Source organism: Colias croceus, chromosome 7 (genome assembly GCF_905220415.1).
Source record: "Colias croceus chromosome 7, ilColCroc2.1".
Lineage (NCBI taxonomy): Eukaryota > Metazoa > Arthropoda > Insecta > Lepidoptera > Pieridae > Colias > Colias croceus.
Window position 1 is genome coordinate 10,133,206 of NC_059543.1, and position 22,896 is coordinate 10,156,101.

General features: G+C 32.1%; 1 protein-coding gene across 3 annotated transcripts in view; it reads left to right on the top strand.

Annotated features, from left to right (window-relative positions):
* Positions 1-94: 94 nt before the first annotated feature.
* LOC123693405 (protein bric-a-brac 1-like) overlaps positions 95-22,896 on the top strand; it is a 35,477-nt gene continuing 12,675 nt past the window's right edge. Inside the window, exons 1-7 of one of the 3 annotated variants that reach the window (XM_045638485.1) lie at positions 95-360; positions 17,308-17,468; positions 18,314-18,505; positions 18,800-19,397; positions 20,628-20,818; positions 21,317-21,406; positions 22,443-22,872. In XM_045638485.1, the coding sequence (XP_045494441.1) occupies positions 17,328-17,468; positions 18,314-18,505; positions 18,800-19,397; positions 20,628-20,818; positions 21,317-21,406; positions 22,443-22,872 (1,642 nt within the window). In that variant the 5' untranslated portion in view covers positions 95-360; positions 17,308-17,327. Of the gene's footprint in view, positions 468-17,307; positions 17,469-18,313; positions 18,506-18,799; positions 19,398-20,627; positions 20,819-21,316; positions 21,407-22,442; positions 22,873-22,896 lie in introns of all 3 variants that reach the window. The other 2 variants (XM_045638484.1, XM_045638482.1) reach the window with 2 other exon arrangements.

Here is a 22,896-nt window from a genome sequence, read left to right on the forward strand (position 1 = left end):
GGAGGCGCGCGGCAGGGGGGCAGGCGGAGTGCAGCGGGGCGGTGCAACGCGCGCCGCCGTCCCGGCCGTCGTCGGGCAGACAGTAGGACGGCGACGCCACTGTGAGTCGGTGACCAAGGCGCGAAGAGCGCGCTCGCCGCACCGTGACATGTAGCGCGGCCACCGCGCCGCAGCCTCGCGTAAACACCGCCGGTGGCGGCGCGCCGATGCGCCTGCCGTCCGGCCCGACGCCCGCGCCTAAAAACCTAACGCATAAAACCCAGTGCCGTTTTCACTGTTACACCTGAAGCGAGCCCTTCGACCCGTCTGTATCGACGACCATCGTCGGATGGAACCCGGAGTGCGGCGATTCGCATCAAGGTTAGATGAATATTTGAATGTGAGTGTTGTGCGCCGCCCGAAGTCTTCCTGAGCGCCCAGCGCGATCCCTTCAGCCGTACGCGCACCCCGGCCCGTCGTTTCACTAGGTAGGTCCGAAACACGAGGGAAACCACCGATGACTCATACGGAAAACCGTACAGTTCCACACTGTTTTATACATTTTAATGCTTTTTAGAAAACGCACGTTTGAAAATTGAAAATTTTAATGAATTCTTATTAGACGTTAAAATATATTTTCTTGTAGTTAGTTGACTTAGTTATTGAATGAATTGAAATACAATATTTACGAGATATATTACACGTTGGCAATTATTTTATCTTATTTCCTAAAATATTCATATTTTAAACTTAAAATTCATTATCAATTAAAACTTGCGAATTTTCTTTTTATGGAATGATACAGTATTTTGTGATACGAGTAAGATTTAGTATAATTTCTAATATTGGCGGTTGAAACATTTAGTTTGGTGTTATAAACAAAGCTTTAGAAGAAAAGATGTAGAGTCAATTGGTTAACAAACTTATACACATACCCAATTTTAAACATTTCCTAGGCCTTTATTATTTAATAGAAAATTCAAAAGCATTAAACAATTGCATTGATAACGATAATATTGATAAGTTTATCATGTTTCAATTAGATAAAAATATCAATGCATGATTTTATGGATTCCTTATAGGTATATCCATATCTGTTGATATGAAATCTTCTCTAAGGAAGAATTTCAGGGAGCCTACGCGTATATGTTTTCTTTTATTTGCTATTGCCGTGGTATTCGTATATTTAGTATCTGATAGCTGGCTCCGAAGATTATTTATTTACAGTATTCAAATATGTATTGCTTTAAAAGCACATACGTCAATCAATTTCTTTGTTTTTAAATCAATCAAGCGAAAATTAAATTGAGTTCTTAATTAAGAATTAAGATTACTTACAAAGAGCATGTTACATAGGTATATTACAGCGAGAAAATTGCAATTATTAAATGCAATTAAATAGTTAAATTAAATTAAATGAATTATTACATTATTTGAGTACTTACCTATATAATATATAGAAATATATAAATCTTACACTGTTATATTAAAATATCGGTGTGTTAAACATTTTTTTTGTTATCAGTCGAAATTTCTCCACAGGTAACAATACTATAGATAATTTTGCATACGTTGATGATAACAGTTATTTTTATACACGCAGGCCTGACCTACCTCACATCATAATCAAAATGTAATAAGAATTATTGACATGTAGACGTGAAATCTTAATAAGTATGCATTTATTTATTTAAGAACCAAAAAAGGGTTCAATTGTTCGTTCTCGGTGCAAGTTGGACTATTATTTTAGTAGGTAAGTTTTCAAACGGCATGTTCATTAAAATATTTTAGCTTTTTAACTAATTAAATTATACGATTTTCATGGATTTACTTACTTTTTCTTTGTTAATGCTAAAAGCATACATGTGACATTTTATTTGTAACGGTTCAAACGAAAAAATCTGTAACATAACAGACACAGTAAGAGACATTTCTTATGACATTTCTTATTTCTTACCATGATCTGATTGGCAACAAGGATAATTCATTTATGAAATACGTATAAAGATGCAACACAGTTGCTTTTATTCAATATCTCATGCTAATAAATCTAAACCGCAAGTAAAACAATACAAACTTCAAACAATTTCCAAATAAAACATGCATATTTTGTGAAATAAACATTTCTTTTGTGATTTGCAAGCGCATAAAGCTTGTCTTTAAAATAGGTATACTATCTATCTACGTATACTTGCAAAACGTCTTTAGATTTGAAAGATTGTAAAATAAATGTGAATATCCTAATAACCTCGGTGCCAAGGTTATCACAGTGAAACCTATCTGATAACAGCCGAAATGACTGGATAGGTTTTTATGTATGCTTCAAAATATTTTAGACTCCTACGATTAAGCGCTATAATAACGTATGTTGATATTTTGCCTTTAATAAACATGTAATAATAATTTAGTGTCTAGGATTTATTTGTACAAGATAGGTAAAATTTCATGTATTATTTTCATGGAAGTAGTTTCAAATTAGCGGATAAATAGCATCGTAATATGAGCCTTATAGCATCATATGATAAACATAAGTCTTATCAACATTGTTATAGTTTTCTCATCAATATAATCTGGGTATGCACTGAAAATTCTTTGTTTCAATATTAAAAGAAATAGTAAAAGTTCACAAGTTAATTTCGCCTTATCATTAGAATATAATATAATAGCTAAACAAAGTTTTCTGAAGGTTAGATTTTGACAATTGTTATGTCTTACTCTTATTACTTGCGTGTATTTATTTTAATTGAAATTGCAATAGACTGATTTCTAATCAAAATATGATACAAATAGCGCATACGAATTGAGTTTCATATGAATATAACCTATATAATAAGTGAACCTCACCTTCCGATAAAGGTATTACCTTTGTTTTCGTGTCTCTAATTTATATACGTTAGTTCCGTATTTAATAAACTAGACTACATAAATAAATTTATGTACTGCAATAATTATACAATTATTTTTACGGTTATATCGATTCTACGTTGTGATAGTGAGACAGCGCCGTAGTATTTGCGTGCATATTATATGTGTTTGTAATATTATCTCTTCCACTCTTGGCTAGTTTCCATGGAGATTGGCGGTTTTGGGCAGCATTCAGCTATTTAGATAAGACTATGGTTATTTTGTAAAACTAATTGGCTTTGATGACGTTGAAATGTACGATAGTTAGATGAAAATCAGTAGAAATGTTGAAAATATTGGCCTTCTCAGGTGAATAAATTAAATTCTTTAAAGTTATTCAACAGAAGTTGCTTCTAAATATTATGATAAAACGCTCTTTTAACTTCGTGTTTATTTTTTAACCTTTGTATCGATCAAATAATAAATAAAGAATAAGATTGAACATAAACTGGTTATACAAAGACACAATCTGTATTTTAATTGTTATTTTGAAGTTGATTATGAAATGGGATGTAGTATGATAGAGAAATTAATTAGCGCTGATTTTAATGATAGAAAAGAAAGAAAGGTTTTTATTTTAATGCTTTGAAATATGACTATTTATAGAAGATAATATCTACTACAAGAATATGAAATATAATTTTTAAAATGTTTGTGAATACTATCCGGTTTATCTTAAACAATAATAAAATATTGTGCTATAGAGTAATATTTCTTCTTTAAGCTAATAAAGCTATTCAGTACGACATGAATAATTAAACATAGGTAACAATAATCACAATGTAATATCAGAAGATGAATATAACGTACAATATTTAAGTATATAGTATAGATTTTTTACTGCGTGTTCTCTTATAAATGATTTATAAGAGATATTTATAATAAATCAAAATATCAGTATACAATTTATTATGTTTTAATGAAAACATTTTGCTAAGGATACTATTAGGATTCTTATAGCTTGATAAATATCACTTATGTGTCCAATTTATTGGCTTTTTTAATAGACGTGGATGTCATATTTGTGAGCTAACAGCGCAGCGTGGTAGAGCCGTAGAGTATATTAAAAAGGTTTTTGGTTGTTTTTGGTTTTTGTTAATGTGTTAAATCTTGTTATATTCGTACGTAAAAATACTAGTCCTCATCCCAGCTCTGCCCATCTCATTTTTTTGTAAATTTTTCAAAATTTAAAAGTTAGGCGACAAATCTTACAAACCAAAAATACTTAGTATAATTCGTTCAGTCGCTAAATAAATATTTCTTTCGCACATCACAAATTCTATAAATAAAATTAAGCCGTAAACATCAAATAAATCTTATAAGTTTTTGTCAAAATATTCTTTAAATAGGAATTGCTAATATGACTGATTTTTTACTTGAATACAAACTTAAAAGAAAAAGACATATTAAAAATTCAATTTCCAGTAATCTATGTCACCAAAACAATTTGATCTAGACGTAAAAAATACCACACATTTATTGATAATTTTGTACATAATGTAAATGTTTGTTTGTATTTATCTCTGAAAGGAAGGAATTTGTTCATATTCGGATGACATGCGTAAAAAACGCATACCACGTGCATACTCGTGTTACTAAACTTATTTCAATTAAGTACAGGTGCTCTTTGGCTGTAAATAAACAACACAAAAAATATTTATTTTTATTTTGATCGTTTGATCACATGAGTTATAACGGGCAGATATTGAATTGTTAAGAAAACGTCTCGGTCTCGGTCTTTTTAATAATTTGTATTTTTTATATCACTATAGGTAGTATGTAGGTATAAAGCAAAGTCGCTTTTTCTGTCCCTATGTCCCTTTGTATGCTTAAATCTCTAAAACTACGTAACGCATTTTGATGCGGTTTTTTTAATAGATAGAGTGATTCAAGAGGAAGGTTTTAGTATATAATTTATTAGGTTTTAGACAAAGCGGGCGAAGCCGCGGGCAGTAAGCTAGTATAGTATAAAACAAAGTCGCTGTCGCTGTCTTAAATCTTTAAAGCTACGCAACGGATCTTGAGAGGTTTTTTTAATAGATAGAGCAATTCAAGAGGAATGCTTTAATATATATAATTTATTGTCTATATAAGTATTTATTTAAAAATTATATTTGTATGTTTATGAGCCATTTGGTTTCCATAACACAAGCAAAAGCTTAGTATGGGATCAGATCGTGCCCTGTGTGAAAATGTCCTGAAGTATTTATTTATTTATTAGCTTTTTAAACAAAGCGGGAAAAACAGCGGGTGGAAAGCTAGTTTAAAATCTATATTTTTTTATATATCAACATTATTTTCATGTACCTACTTAATTAAATGGTAACGTGGTATTAATGTTTTCATTCCCCCTTTTTAAAATGATTGATGATTTAAGGCAAAAGATAACATAGATAGTTAATTTATTGAATCTATGGTGAAACTTGTAGAGCTTATTTAGACAAACAACAAGACGGAAAGTAAGCATAGTACTAAGTCGTAGTGAAAGTATTGTTACAATCGACCTTTTCAATTCATCACGTTTTGAAGTTAAAGTTCTTTCAAAATAGTAGAACCTAAATCATGTTTATTACAATATAAAGCTTTTTTTCTGTTTTTGTTTCATCAATTAAATTGGTATTTTTAGTTGGGAGCATTCTCCTCTAAGCCTAATTTATTTCAGTTCTGTATTTGCAGATATTTTTGAGCCAACACAATGACAATTGACATCATGTTATTATTTACACAAAATATTAACATTATCCTGTTAATCTGTTTTTTTTTACTATCAGATATCAGTGTGCAAAATTTATTGTCTTTTAAAATAATATCTACATTATGTCAAAGGCTTAAATTGAAATATAAACGTTCTTTACATAATATTATAATTTTGTAGACATGAGAAACAAAAACAAATGTTATTACAAAAAGCAGTGTTAATTGAGTTGAGTTGTCTATTTAATTTTTTTTTCCGTATGTCCTTTATAGAATCGTAAGCTATGCATTTGATCATGAAGATCTTCAGCAGAATTTTGTGCTTGAGCCAACGAAGCTGAAGGTGCAAAGCGAGTTTCACAGGCAAAGCCGGCGTGCACTAGTAATATACAATATCTAGTTGTGCTCCACGGTTTTACCCGCATTGTTCCACTCCTGTTGGTCTTAGCTTGATGATTTATAGCCTATAGCCTTCCTCAATAAATGGGCTATCCAACACCCAAATAATATTTAAAATCAGACCTGTAGTTCTTAAAATTAGCGCGTTCAAACAAACAAACTCTTCAGTTTTATAATATTAGTATAGATAATGTATAGCTCTTAATTATATTAACAACTACCTATCTAGTTGATAACAATATCATATGATTTGTTTTGATTCACACCTTTCCTGTCCCACGGAATGTAATGTATAATTTTAGGAAACACGCATTAAGTTCAAAACGAATAGAATATTGTTATGACTCGTATTAGTTACCTACTTGTAATTCCTTTGTAAATTTGATTAACTCGTATCATTATTATATTTAACACTAAAATTACTGCAAATTAGTAAACGTAGAATTATTTTTCCATATAGTTATTTTATTAATTTGATATTCAAATTTAATTCCAATGCAAGTTGATTTTGCCATTGCTATGTTTAACGTCCACTTCAGCTTAAGAGTTATTATAATCAAACACTAATCAATTCAGCACTTTTAATATTTTTCGAGTTTTATCAAAGAATATATAGCTGTTGTAGGGGATTTCTTTCGAAATAAGTAGTAGGTAGGTACCTACTGTTTACACAATAATTATCCAACTACATACAATATAAAATTGCATTTAATATTATGTAATGTTTTAAACTACATAATATAGTAGGTATGTATTAAAGGCGCTTTAGGCTTTTAATTTTGGATCTAAAGTAACTAGATATTATTTCAATTTTTCAAAAATTTTACATACAAATAATTCCTTATAAATTTTTTTCAATTAATATTTTTGTCATGCTTTTGCATAGGTGTCAGACTTTTTAATTCTACGCACATTAATTTATATTGACTGCTTCTTTTCTAAAAAGCACACACAAAAAATGTTCATAAGTGAAGGCATAGCATTCCTTTTTAATAATCTTTAAATCGTATTTTTAGTATAAAAATGTTAAACCAATTAAAAGTTACGAACAAAACTTGATTTCATTCCATCCGTACAGTTTATAGATTCCATAGCTCTCCCGGTACGGCGCAAAATGCGTAACATTGACACGAAATTCATCCGCGTCTATATTTTGGGCATAGCAACTATCTGCAATCGAAAAAGTCAGTCGTCGGCGGCTGCTACGCACACATACACGTAAACATCAACACACGGACACTTAGCTTACAATAGGCACCTAGGTCACAGCGTCTACGTACGCACACACGAATAGTCGCAAGAGCATATGTCCGGACGCAGACTTTACCCTTGAGCATATGCATAATAGTTGAGACTTAATTAGCGCATTCATAAAAAATGTGATAAACCAATTATCTATTTTGAAGATAAAGTGCTCGGAACATTCGATGTGTATTCGAATAGGCAATCGCGCCTTTGTTTAAACTTGATTCCTATAACGTATTGCAATATACAGGCTTTCTCATATTTTTTCCTGGAATATTTTTAAATCTGAAAACATTCGTATAGAGAGAAAATTCAGGCGAGCTCGGATCCAATTAAAAAACATATGCGTGACTGTTCGCTGCCAATATTTATCCCATATCGAGTGCATGAAGCATCTAAACTCACTATTTATAATCCATTTTCATACATTTTAATCTCGTATGTAAGTCATAGATATGAAAAAGTATTTTATATAAAATTGACGTATTTGTAGTTTAAAAAATTACTAGTTTTTTTATGATATCAATTAAAAAATACAACTTTATTCACTACTTTATTACCACAAATTGAAGATTAATGTTCGTAATTTGCAAATAAGACCAATGCGAGATTTTTTTTTTATCTATCATACGTACTCATTGCAGTGTCTGGCTTAATAATATTAACAGACATTAGACAGTTTTTTTCACATTTTCCCTTTTTGAAGTGGTATTTTTTATATTCTTTTTTATTCTATAGAATTATATATTATCTTTGTAGGTGTAATAGCAACACATATCTTTTATATATTGATATATAATTAAATATCTTTTGTATATAATACATAAAAATGAAACCCGTTTTCGTTGGTCACGGCATCACGCGTGAACGGGTGGACCGATTTCGATAATTCTTTTTTTATAATATTCCTTGAAGAACGAGGATAGTTCTTATGGAAAGAAAAGATAAACATGTACCACGGACGAAGCCGGGGCGGATCGCTAGTATAAAATAATACAGCAGTATTTAGTTAAAGAAAGGAAAACGATATATTTAGAGATAAGCCCGTTGATGTCTTATCAAGGTTTGTCCCTTTCCTTATAGTCCTGAGAAATGTTACATGAGCTTATTTCTTAGTTGTGATTTAAATTCAGCTGCTAAATATTTTATTTATGGTATATATTATATCTTAAATTCAAAAAAAAAACACACTACTTAACATATTTTATGATTTAATATAAATAGATGTAGTCATAAAAATTGAGATAAACAAAACGTACTATTAGATTTTTTTTCTAATCGTATTAGATAATTTTGTATTCACATATCACCTCCTAATATTTGGATTCATATAAAAAAGCCGTTATAAGATTATAGGTAAATATTTCATGTCCTTTAATGTCATATATTTAATAACTACGAAGGCATAAAAACTACAATACAAATGTTAATGGTTCGAAACTTTATTAGGTACTTCCCCTTGAATAAGTTCAAGACTCATGTTCACGGTCTAGGTTTCTAGGATTTATGTTAGAAGCACTAATTGCTTGTTCTTACAACGATACGACGAATTATAGATAGAATATTTAAAATTTAGATCTGCTTTTTTTCTTTCAGTAAAATAACATTATATTATATTCGTTTTAAGTAAATTGAAAACGTATTAGTATAAGTTAGTTTAGCTTAAAATAAATAATTTTGTGTATTCCACAACTTGGTGCATTTAAAGATTTAAGATAAATTAAATCTAAAAAATCGTACAGGAAAAACGAGAAACTGTCTGGGTCTTAGTGACCTTGCGAATTGTTTTTGCAATGTCTGTGTATGCTATATAACTAGCTAACGAAATATTTTTTTGTTAACTAGTTAAAAATAATAAACGACTCATATGTGTTTTGTTAAGAATTCCGTGATTCCACATTGGCATTAATTTTTTTTAACTATTTTTTTTTTCAAATATTTCTTTTAACGTGCATTGGTACCTATGATTAATAGTGTAATCTCTGGTACATGTTAATGATTTATTTCATGTTTATTTTTGAAGAAAGAAAAATTAATTGTGTATGACTAAACTAATTGCTTGGCTTACAATGTAAGAAAACGTATCTAAAAAGTTAATATTCCGTTGTTTACCGGTGTGTTATTATAAAACATAAAAATATAATTAAAAACACGAAAATCCATATCAAATATCATTTCTAATCTATGCATTTATAAAGGTAGGATTAACATAATTTTTAAGGTTCTTGTCAAATCGTTAGCATTGAGAGTTTGAATCTAGGCAAGCGTGCTTTCAAAAGTTTTTAATAGTATCTATTCATATCACTGTTTCAATAATTCATAAAAGAAAATATTATTTCGATGTTTATAGTACCGATATGAAATCTTCGGTTTTTAATTTGTTTGTCTTTTTAATCATTCATTACCTAAATATTCATATTAGGATATTTTTTTTTCTATTCTAGTTTCGCAAACAAAATAGGCTGATAATGATGGCAAGTTTGACTAGCGTGTAACCATTTGCTAAATACTTTGTAACAATATAATATTATTAGGTTATCTTTGGTAATAACACATACATTTACTAGACATTTTGTGACGTAGTATTTGAAAAAAAAAAAAAACAAAAGCGTAGTGACGCTAATACTAAGGATCTATTAGATTTAAAGATCTGGGACGTCAACCTCATCTTTGTAATTTAACTTTTTGCTGCTTCGCGTTTAGGAAATCCCCATGAGGCTGTTATTGGTCTGCAAGAGGCAATGCCCGACATTAAATGGAATATTTGATTTATATTTGATTAGACTATTGTGGTGGATATGTCAGGACTTGTGTTTTTCCGTTTTAAAAAACATTTTAATCACTCAATTTCATCGCATAGGCATTGCATTTCTGAGTCGTATCTGTTGAGATATGATCAGAAAATAGGTAGATATTATAATGGGGTTTTAGACAAATCTAAGAAATTAAAGATTTTAATAATCGCTACATTCTTTAATTTTAAACGGTGTATATTTATTTAGATAATTAGTCCTGTACCAAGGTATTATTTGAAATAATAATAGTTATTGACGTCAATTTATTGACGTGATCCGGATAATGTAAGATAATCAATTTTATAAGCCCATTTATTTAAGTAACGTGCATAAATCGAGCATTTCAAGTTGTCACGCCCAACTTTATGATATGATTTCTGAACAATAATAGTGAATTTATTGAGACGATGCCGATGTCAGCGAGTGATAGGCTGTTTCGTGCAAAAATTGAGCGTAGGCGCAACGTATGCGTCGCCCGCGCACTGCATTACCACATTATTCATAATATTCCTATATATTTTAACTACCATACATAATGTAATGACTAATGAGTAACTATCTAGTTATACCGATAGTACTTATTAACGATTTTTCTAGTGCGTTGTTAATAGGCGGTATACGTATAAAAAAGACCATTCTTAATACACTAAAAAACACTAACAAAAAAGTTTTTGGAGTAAGTTTGAATTTAACTACTAGTTATCCTGTTCGGCTTGAAGGTAAAAAACGAAAATTTTCAATCGATAAAAACCAATATACCAAAAGTCAACAAAAGAAGTAGTGATTAATTTTTTGAAAAGAGCTTTTTTTCCCGACGAAAAAATTCTTGACTAGTCCGTTGTTACTTGGCCTGAAATTTTAGTCAATTATTTATCATGTATTAACTTTATTTTATATTTTTGGTCTCACTTTTTGATGGGAAAGTTATCACGTATCATAGGCATATATTTTGTTCACTAATTATATTTGATAATAAATATTAAATACGTACTTACATCAGTTTCGAAAAATTATACTCTTCATAATTTCCGACCTTTTCCGACCACCATTTGTCACACCGAACAATGAAAATGTAAATTTAAAGATATCAATTCTGCAGAAAATATACAAACATAAATATGATGCGTATCGAGTTGACTCTGAAATTGTCAATATGAAGATCGTATCTTACTAGCAACTCTGAATATGAAATATAAACAAGCAGAATCTTCCCATCTATATTACCTATACTAGCTTTTCGCCTGCGGCTTCGCCCGCTGTGTCTAAAAGTTAAAACCTAATCCATACTAATATTATAAATGCGAAAGTATCTCTGTCTGTCTGTCTGTAACTCAATCACGCCTTAACTACTGAACCAATTTGCATGAAATTTACCCGAGATAGGACATAGGCTACTTTTTACCCCGGGACATAGGATAGGTTTATCCCGGACATCCCACGGGAACGGGAACTATGCGGGTTTTTCTTTGACTGTGCGGGTGAAGCCGCGGGTGGAAAGCTAGTAAATTATATACTAAAACCTTCATCTTGAATCACTCTATCTAATAAAAACCGCATCAAAATCCATTGCGTATGCATTTTTCAAGAATTTATAGGGACATCGGGACAGAGAAAGCGACTTTGTTTTATACTATGTAGGTAGTGATTTAAATAAAACCTCCTCAGTAAACGAAAAATGTTTTGAAAATAGAAATAATTCTACCATCACATAATCATACTCGTGGTGCACGAACAATTTTATAATTCAAATATACAATGTATTTTTATAGTCTTTCATGACACAGCTAGTTGAACATTTTTCCAAGAGAATACAACTATATATCTACACATTATATTACATTGTGTAATAATTACATACGCGACTTGTAACGTGCGTTTAACTTTTATACCTAGGTACTAGTATCTACCTTTTATAATGCTGTTACAAGGACACAATTACATTTTAAAACTACATATTTAAATTCAGTAAATACGCATGCACTCATTTTTAATTGTAATTTGAAATATAATGTATTCCTGGTCAGGTTTTTTTTATTATGTTTAAAAGTAATCTAATTTTATGTGAATATATTTTAAAGTTTTCTTCTTTTTAAGTATAATTTACTAAAGCTGACTGACTGATGGGTATTAAGGACAATTTGTTATTTTAAACTTTCTGCTTAATTAGCCAATGTTACATATGAAAAAAATAATTTCTAAACACAATTGGAGAGTAACAGAACTAACAATAGGCGATTTATAGATTGTAATACGTTTTGAATGAGCCCTTAACAAGTATCAACCGTCTCTATGTTAAATACCGAAACTACTTATGTATTATTTACATATTTATTAATATGATTTATCTAGGAAGGCTAATAATTATAAGTTTCAAGCTAATTAATAATTTTCCCGAAGATATAATTATAAAGCACGTGTTTTTTATAAAACGTAATGGTGTGTAAGAGTCAAAATTGACGCTGAAAAATAAAAAAAAAACTGTTTGTGTCAAATTAAATGCATTATTCTGTGTAAAATTTTAGCGTCATGAAAAATTTATGAATGGTATAATGTATAATGTATTTACAATTAACTCGTTTACAAACTAAATGATGTCTCAACATTTAAATTCAGTTATGATAATTGTTGCTATTTTTTTAATGTCAGTCGATTTTTCCTTAATTACAGTGTGTTCTCTTCAATCAATATTTTTTATAATTTCTAAGTGCTTGATTGATTCTAATTTCTATATATGCAGCATCGATCAAACACATCAGTAACATATAACTGGCTATATGCAGCATTGAATGAATAGTCACAGAGTCATATAACTGGCATGTCAAAAAAATACAACATAAAATAAACAACGGTGAACTTTTGGGCGCAACCGGATGTCCAGCCGACGCGTTACGTAGATACTCCAATCGGTGGGCAACTGTTCAAAGATATAGAGTAATATATATCTTATGTATGAGTATATGCGAATGGTGTGTGTTATTTCTCGCAACCTTGATCCCCACGCAGCGCGCACGGCATTACGCGTGTAGTGTTAGGCGATGTCCATACTTTGTGCATAATGCCCACTGAAAAAGGGACTGAAAAAGAGAAGCTAATGTCAGTTTGGATAGGTATCATATGTAAGGAAGTTATCAGTCAAGATCTCAATTATCTGCGTCAATTTGTTACCTAGCAAGAGTAGCAAGCATAAAAGAGGGAATTCGTAACGGTGCTGGTAAGAAAAAGGTGGCAAAAATAAGTGGTCAATTAAAGTATAAAAATGTTATTCAGAATCAAAAACAATCAACTTTGTAGTAACAAAAATTTTAATAAAATTTGTAATTGTATTCCAAACTATTGCATAATATACGTGCCGCAAAAAACGTATCTGTTATCACTGTCTCAAAGTTTATGAATTAATAATAAAAAAACCATAATAATATAAAGCCACTCACAGTCTGATGCATCCTATGATATCAATTTAAATGACGAATATTCACTGCGACTACGGCCTTGTAACATAGCAAAAAATAAATGTCATGTGGATGTACCCTTATAGAACTATTAGTATAGTGCGATACGGCTACATGCAAACTGCAATCATCTACGAAGATTTAAGGCAACGCTACAATAACCTTGCGGAAGGCAAATGTGTATTAGAACAGGTAGGACTAGCTATATATTATTGTGCTACATTGAAAGGAATTGGGTTACTCCTGGAAAAGTGACTTAAAATTTATATTATTCTAATTATATATTCTGTAACATTCTTCTACGGATTACTAGCACTGCATAATACGTACAAACAAAATATTTTATCAGATAAACATAATATCGTGTAATCTCGAGATTCAGTAGGCGTATGCAATGCGGGAGAATAAAAACAGCGCGATCCTTACAATTTGACAAATCTGAGTGTTATTGCAACTTTAGTTCGATTTATAGATGTCTGTATGTCCACACCCTAACATACGTAATGCACGTTAGCTTCACTATTGTGCGACGAAGGTCATATAGACACATCAACCAGTTTAGTAACCATGTTCCTTGGTAATCGCTATTGTCCTCTGCCCAGCGGCTATCTATATTTCCTAGTCTTGTTTAACCGATGACGTCACAACACAATTAACGTCTGCTGCATTTTGCGATTATCAAATTTTGATAACGCATTACCAATTCCGGTTATGTATTAACTGTTCATCGTGACACACGTGTGATTGAAGTCAGGCAGATTTTGTTTAAAGGAACTGAAACTTTTTTGTAGTCGTAACTAAATTTATTTAGAAATATATTGTATGGGACATCCAAATCGTAAGTCTTCTATCAATCCACCTTTGCGTACGTTTAATAATCTTTACCAACTTAGTAAAAATTATGGTGAATGAATAAATAAGACTCGATTCACAGAATTTTGTTCTGCTAAAAATTCCTCTTATGTTTAAATACAAAATTAAAAGGAATAAATATAGAGCAGACGATGATCACATATTATTAAAGGCATGATCAGCCTAATGTATGAGTCAAAGTTGCAAACAGGAAACAATTTTTTTTAAAATAGGTATAACATAATTTAATACGTGGACATTATGGGTATAAATAATTAGATAAGCCTTGTATGGGATTTCCTTAATATACATTATACAATTAGATACAAAATTGATCAGTTATCACTCAGAAAATTTCCATTTGAATATGCACTTAATTAACTATACAATATATACGAGCGACCTTCCTTCTTTTTAAAAATTCATAGTAACAAATTCCCCCCCTTACCTTTCTATTAAAAAAGACAAGTCTCCTAATTTAACACGTGCTCGAAATGACATTCGAAGACATATTTTAATTACATTTAAATTATTTTGTACTTTTAACAAGACACGAATTACCATCATTTGTTTTCATTTGCCAATATTTCTTTAATTAAGCGTTGATAAACAAAAAAATAAAAATACACACCAAAAATCATGTTCCGCTCTACGTCTGGTATCCAACTAAATTACCTTTATTTTGTTTATTCAAAACGCAATGACCTTATTACCAAACTAATTTTTTGCATGCTAACATGCATATTTTGGTCATATACACGGTTATATAATGTCAAATAGCCGCGTTTCGTGCATAAAAATAAAAATAGATCGTTGATCGTTCCGTGTTCGCGGCCTTTCTGAAACAAGAATGATAGATGAGGAGTGGGGGGAAGCAGACGCCCGATGACATCACACGGTTGCAGTGCGGTGCGACAGCCAACTCTTGCGCAATCGAGCGCCCTTGATCTTGACTGCGTCGCGGCCGCACGCGTGTTCGCACACATTTAAATAGTAGGTATTCCTACTCGTGACTATATTTATCTTCTCGCATGGAGGCGCGAAACGGTAATGGCATAAAATACCTAATGATTTCGCTTGTGTTCTATGAGTGCAATGAGCAATCTGTAAACTAATTCTGCGTACTGTTTTAAAGACAAATGTAGGTAGGTGATATTATGAGATCGGCAGCTGATAAGATAGTAGTAATAAATTAATTACATTCAACATAACAATGAATTGTTATTTAATAATAGCCAATGTGAATTCTGTAAAAAAGCACGTGTAGGTATTCTATTGATTTATTTTATTTGCTAGAGTCGATGATATTAGTTCAGATTATTATTGAAGCAAATGAAAAATGATATTTCATACGGCGTTACCCTGCACTTGATTATTACTAATCCAAGTCGTTACTCAAGCAGGAAATAGGTCTGCGCTGATAAGAATTGAATACAGTATTCGCTGCAATTTATGGCGATAGGATTTTAATTACATCAACATTTTGATATGAGTTCGAGAGCCTCAGGACTTAGCGTGTTTATTTCATTATCTCTTATAAACGTTCCCATTTAATTTTTATCCACGGTTCTAGTAAAGAAGACCTTACTTTAAAATAATTTGCATATTGAGCCGGTATTATTAATAAAGTGTCTGACTTACTTGAAACTTACTTGGCTAGTTAAAGGTATTAGTATAGGTAATTAGATAGGTATGAAATTTGTAACAACTGCGAAATTTTAATATGTCCTAAACTATAGTTTTTTAAAAAGGAATAAGGTTTTCTGTCTTAGAATTTAACACATAACATCGACAACACACGTCATGTTTTAAGACTATTTTCGAGAAACAAGAAAATCAATGAAACAGTTTCCTACTCTGTGTACAACTTTTATCATTCTACCTAGGTACTTGTTTATGCCTTGCAGATTTGCAGCAGTTATTATAAAACAATATTAAATACCTATCCATTGATTTATTGTATTTGCCCTGTAGCTAATGTGATGAACAGGTGTCGCCTATTACACATTACCTGATACCTCTGCTTAATCTTATAAGGAATGACACGTTTAGGTACGTCCTGAGTAAGTGTTTCATACTCTTCCAATTCCTTAGTCCAAGCTATATTCACTTCATAGATTTCTGTTCCTTCCGTCATCGCCAGAAGTCATCGCGGAATTTAAAGAAATGTCTGAATTAGTTTCAGAATAAGCTTAGATAGAGATAAAATACATAAACCCAAATATATCTCAAGATGCATAGATATTCTACCTCTATACAAGTAAATACTGCATCTGTACTTCTATAGGTAGGTAGTTAGGTACCTACTCAAATTTATTTACGGTTCAGGAAGATAAACGTCAATCGAGTTACCTAATGGTAAGCGCGTGGTGATCATAAAGAATTTGTAATGCAATACTCAAAGGAGATTTAGAGATATCGATTGTATGATAAACTATATCTGTCCGACTGCTCAACTCATCGTATTTAACACGCGATGATAGTTTACAATATGGCTGATATTCAAATTCATAAGTGTTGAAAGATGTTCGAAATTCCTAATTGTATAAATAGAGGAACAATTTTGTTATTTGTTCGTTACGTTATGTGGAACTATCTACTTAACCGGTCTTAAAAAATATTATTCCATTAAAAAGCTACCTACATCAGTACCACCTAGGTTTTAATATTTTATAATCTTATTATAATTTTATAATCCGGAACTACCGACACATCCCTTATTCATTACTAGCTTTCCTCCCGCGGCATCGCCCGCGCAGTCAAATAAAACCCCCGCATAGTTCCCGTTCCCGTGGGATTTCCGGGATAAAACCTGTCCTATGTCCTTTCTTGGGTATCAAAATATCTCTTTACCAAATTTCATGCAAATTGGTTCAGTAGTTAAGGCGTGATTGAGTAACAGACATACAGACAGAGTTACTTTCGCATTTATAATATTAGTATGGATTTAAGGTTTACCATTTTTTTTACATGCCAATTCACATTTCCAGCGGCGGGAGCTAGCTCAGACATGGGAAGTGAGCACTATTGCCTGAGGTGGAACAATCATCAGAGCAACCTGCTGGGAGTTTTCAGCCAGTTGCTGCAAGACGAGAGTTTGGTCGACGTCACACTTGCGTGCTCCGAGGGCGCCTCTATACGGGCTCATAAGGTAGGCTGTCTAATCTATCCACAGATAAATAATGTTATACTAATCTACAGGTACGATATTATAAAGCCTTAATGTATTTGATTAATTGTTTGAACGAACAAGAACTCTTTGCTGAAGAAGAAGAAGAGTTAGTTTGCAAGTGCTGATTTCAAAAACTATTGGCGAAAATTGTAAATTGTTTAATGTTTTTTTTTTTTTTTTTTTTTGTAAAAGTAGGCTATCGATGCTATACAATACTTGTACGTTACCTTACGAATAAAACGAACTAAGTAGGTACCTATCAATGAAGAGGTGCAAAAAACGCTAAAAATATATTTCTTTCGAGAGCAGTGGAAGTTGCGTGGGTCAGCGAGTTTGATAAAGAAATTTTAAATGTCATAAGTTAGAGGGACACCAGACAGTGCTTCAGACGATATGTAAATGTTTTACGATTGTTTTATACTTATATTTAGATACCGGTCATAATTTACTATTCATTATCATGTATGAGAGCATCTGAATGTTATACATCAAAATCAGCTTCCTCATTTCAATTTATTGTTAAATATTAAATTCAAATACCTATCGTTTATCATAGATTAAGTTGTCACTTTAGTGAATATGTGAATTAAGTTGGTTAACGCTTACCTATGCGTTACGCTGTCTATTTTTTGCATTTAAATGAGCTATTATGGAGACTTGTGTTCTCTGTTCTAATAGCCTTCAGCTAATCGTCATCTTTATTTACTTTACGTATTTTTCGATGTTCATTTACTACACAATAATATAACTGTTGGACTCCTGTCTCCTAATAATATGTAGCTACACATTTTAACACTCACCAATTCACATACCTAAAATTCCAGGTAGTACTTTCCGCGTGTTCGTCGTACTTCCGATCGCTGTTCGTGGACCACCCTTCGCGCCACCCCATAGTGATCCTGAAGGACGTAGGCTTGGAGGAGCTCCGAACACTAGTCGACTTCATGTATAAGGGCGAGGTCAACGTCCAGTACTGCCAACTCCCCGCTCTCCTTAAAACTGCTGAGAGCCTTCAGGTTAATGTTATTTTCTATTACATTACTAGAAAATCCTTTCATTCCTATGAAATTAGGTGGCAATCAAAAACTTTACAAAAACATGACGATCATGCTAATATTTGAAATAGAAAAATGTAATATCTACAAGTCCATCGATAGATCCTGTTTCTTAATATGTGTTTATCACATAGGTAACTAGTAAAGTATATTAAAAAAAAATCCCTGATGAATTTACACATGAAGATGAAACAAGTATCTATAATATTATATTATGTGTATTCTGTTTAATAATTATTGTATTTTATTTTATAGGTAAAAGGATTAGCTGAGATGACTACATTAAGTGCGGCAGGCGTTGACACAAGGAATGTTTCTGAACCGATGGAGGAGTGTCAAGCCCAAAACTCAAGTGAATCCGCAGAACCCATAGAAAGATTACACGAGAGAGAATCTCGTGATAAAGATGATAGGCATGACGTAAAGGAAACCAGAGAGAGGGAGAACAAAGATATTAGAGAAACCATCAGAGACACGCGCGATTCTAGGGACATACGGGAATCAAGAGATAGGGACCGTGATTTAAGAGAACCGCGCGACTTAATACGAGAAAGAGAACCCCGCGAACTGAGAGATGTGCGGGACCATAGAGAATTACGCGACACCAGAGAGCCCAGGGACTTGAGGGATCTCAGAGATCTCCGCGACACCCGCGATGCCCCTGAAACATCGCCGCCGAGGATATCACCTTTGCTTTCTGTACGAAGGTTTCGGCAAGAATCGTCGTTAGAGACTTCTACACCCACGCATCCTCCCATACCAAAAGATGAACCACCTGATGAACCTATGCGGCCTCTGTCGCCAGAAGACGACACAGTGTCCATTAGATCTAATGGTGCTAATGATAATATTGGTGAGATTATTACTCTTTGCAAAATAATATTTTATTGATATTAAATTAATGCAGAAAAAAAACTCAATATCGATAAGAAATAATTTAACGTCCGTCACCATTTAACCATTTATTTCTTACCTCCATACATTAGACGTCTAGAAGTTTGTTTTATTGTAACTTTTACTTAAAAGATTTTTATTACGAAAACAAAAAGTTGTTAAACGATTTATGTAGGTAAATAAAAATAAAATTTTCCATAATATCATTAATAACACCTACCTATGAATTAGATAATAATCATGTTTATTTATTTTGTCTATAATTATATTTATTGGTCTACTTAACTACTTGCATTCCATAATTAAGTAGAGAATTTTTTTTCATGATATATAATATTATATATATAATAATTAGTCTAATTTACTCACAGAATTTACGTTATAAATATGCATATAAATAATATGGCCTTTTCTCTGAACAAAGTTTATTAGGTACCAGAAGTAAATAAAGATTTGTTATAACATTTTGGTATACATTTATTTACTTTTTTACTTGACTTCATAATATCTATATCTTGGTAAAATTTATTTTCTAAATACCTTACCTTATATTTTAAAATACTAAAATTTAATAAATAAAACTTATTCATTACCTACAAACTACATAATATTATTATAAGCAAACTACAAAACGAATCTGAAACGAATAATAATAAAAATACTATATTTTTACGCTGTGCAAATAATTCACCAAAATATTTTTTATCTACATTATTATAAGAAAATGTCAACATGACTGATGACAGCTATTGTACAAAATAAATTAATAAGACAGTTATGGAATTATGGATAAATTAAACTTTTAAAATACCTTTTGGCTTTTAGTTGCATTCATTGTGAATTTTAAACAATTTGACATTTTTTAAACAATTTAATATACAATTTTCTGTGAAGAGAAAGTGAAAATTTTAAAGTATTAATTCTGTTATTATACTTACTCCCAACTGACTGATCAACAAGTACCTATCTGAGAGATGTTCATTTATCCCAGTAAAAATAAATATTCCAAAATGATCGACATAATTAAAAATAGTATTACAAATAGTTCTAGTGTATATGTAATAATGTGGCGTAAATTTAAAAACAAAATTATAATACTCAGCAAAGTTAAGGTATAGTAAATAGTTACGTTTTAGCTAGTTTTGTATGCCCAAAGTTTGTATTTAAATTCTGTAATGTATTCTTACAGGCATCAACATGACGATAAACAGCCACAGCGGCCTTGGCCCGCGATATTCTCCAGTGGAGCAAAGACTGAGTGTGCTGAACGCACTACCACACCCCGGCCTGCCGTTACACTCGCATACTTCTCTGCCGAGCCCTAGAAACGAACCGATCGCAGGACCATCTGGATTACCCCCTGTTCAACAAGTACCTTTGGTAAGAACCATATCTTTTAATATTTTAATGGTAAAAGAAATTGAGATTCTGAATGAATGAAAAGAATGTTTTTAATTGCTTTTCTTTCTGTTAATATTTATAACTAGCAAGCCGCCCCCGCTTCACTCGTGGTACATATATTATAGCCTAGCCTTCCTCAATAAATGGGTTATCTAACACTGAATTAATTTTTCAAATCTGACTAGTAGTTCCTGAGATTAGTGTGTTCAAACAAACAAACAACTTTAATATTTAACTGTAGATATATATATTTAAGTGCTTTAGGAATGTAGCTCCCTAACAGCAAATATCAAAAATTTAATAGCAATTCTTAAATGCTATCAAAATACCTACATTTATTCATTTCACCATTGATGCAACATAGTTTTGTGAGGTGTTATTTTTATTAATAAAAAAAATATTTTGTTTAACAGCTAGGAAATTGGTACTATTTTATCTAACGTTTATAAAAATGTATATAAAATTATTATTTTTCAGTCATTAAAGAAAGAAACTGATTGGGACAGAAGCAATGAGGATAAAGGTGGCGGAGAATCATCTTCAGAATATCGACTGCAACACGAATCGGTATGTACTGTGAATGTTTTCTAATCTTAGATACAAAGCCTGTGTTTCTTTAAATTCAGCTTTATTTATGTAATATATTATTCATTTAATATATATGTTGTATATATTTGTTATGGCCATGTATCTAATGATATTGTTGTAGTAGGATATGTATATAGATTTATCAGTAAGCTATTGGCTTTTTCTGTCCTTACTAATTTGTGATTTTCATACCTACCATGTCGAGAAAGCCAAGGCAATTTCAAGCGTAGTTTTGATGGAGTATTTAGAGTGTTTATGCATGCATACAAAGCCCAAAATTCATTTGTGTATTTGTAATGAGTTGCAATAGTATTATTTCTGTGACACAATTTATTCCAATCAATATTCATTGAAAAATTATATAATTGACATTTCTCAAGCTAGTTTGTAGTTACTTTGTTAATAATTGTTTATAACGAAGTGGTTAAAGCTCCTTGTTGTATTATCATTATGATTTTGTCTATGGTTGAGTCTATGGCGCTATTTAACCGCTGCTGAGACTAGACAGTAGTAACCATAGATCTTACCCAATTTAGTAAGAAATGTCGCAAACAACATTGAATAGTTTTGTAGATGTTGTTTTGATATTTACTTGCATGCTTGTTACTGTGCTGCGCTATTTAACATCGAGTACTATGCCTTGCTGTCAAGAAGTTGACCTTCATTTTGTTGGCCATCATTTTTTTTATATCCATTCATTTTGTTTGATATATATATTTTGGGCAATTTTTTTATTTAAATTTGGCCATTTAATTGCATATCGTTTCTTGCGAATCCGATGCATACCGTACGCGAGCGCGTTGCTATACAACAAGGCATTACGCGTAGCCGGCTCCCGGGTTCACTCCTGCACATTTTTGGGCAAAAATGAGCGTCAACTTCTTATTTAGATAGTGAAATAAAATAAAGAGACTGCATCTCGATTTAGAATGTAGTGGTAGAGATATTGCACATATTTTGGTCCATGCAGATCGAAACAAGAGAAAAGAAGTTGATGTTCTTTTTGTGGTTGCAGGAGTATGAAGGGCCCGGTAGGGGGAGAATTGACGAGGGAGAGAGGGCTTATCCGTGCATACATTGCGGCGCGGCCTTCCCCCACCAGAGCAAACTGACCAGGCACATTCTGACCACGCACACGCTCGATACGTTGAAATACCGGGACGCTATCATGGGCCGGCCGCTCGGCTTGCCCATGATAGGACAGTTTAGTGAACCGACTTACTTGAGCATGCCTACGGAAGAATCGCCCATCGACCTGGATATTGGCCCCGTGGAACCCGGAAACGTCGTGTTGTGCAAGTTCTGTGGAAAGAGTTTTCCGGACGTATCGTCGCTCATAGCGCATCTCCCCGTGCACACCGGCGATCGACCGTTCAAATGTGAATTTTGTGGCAAGGCGTTTAAATTAAGGCATCATATGAAGGACCACTGTCGAGTTCACACAGGTTGGTGGAAGTTCTCTTGTGTGC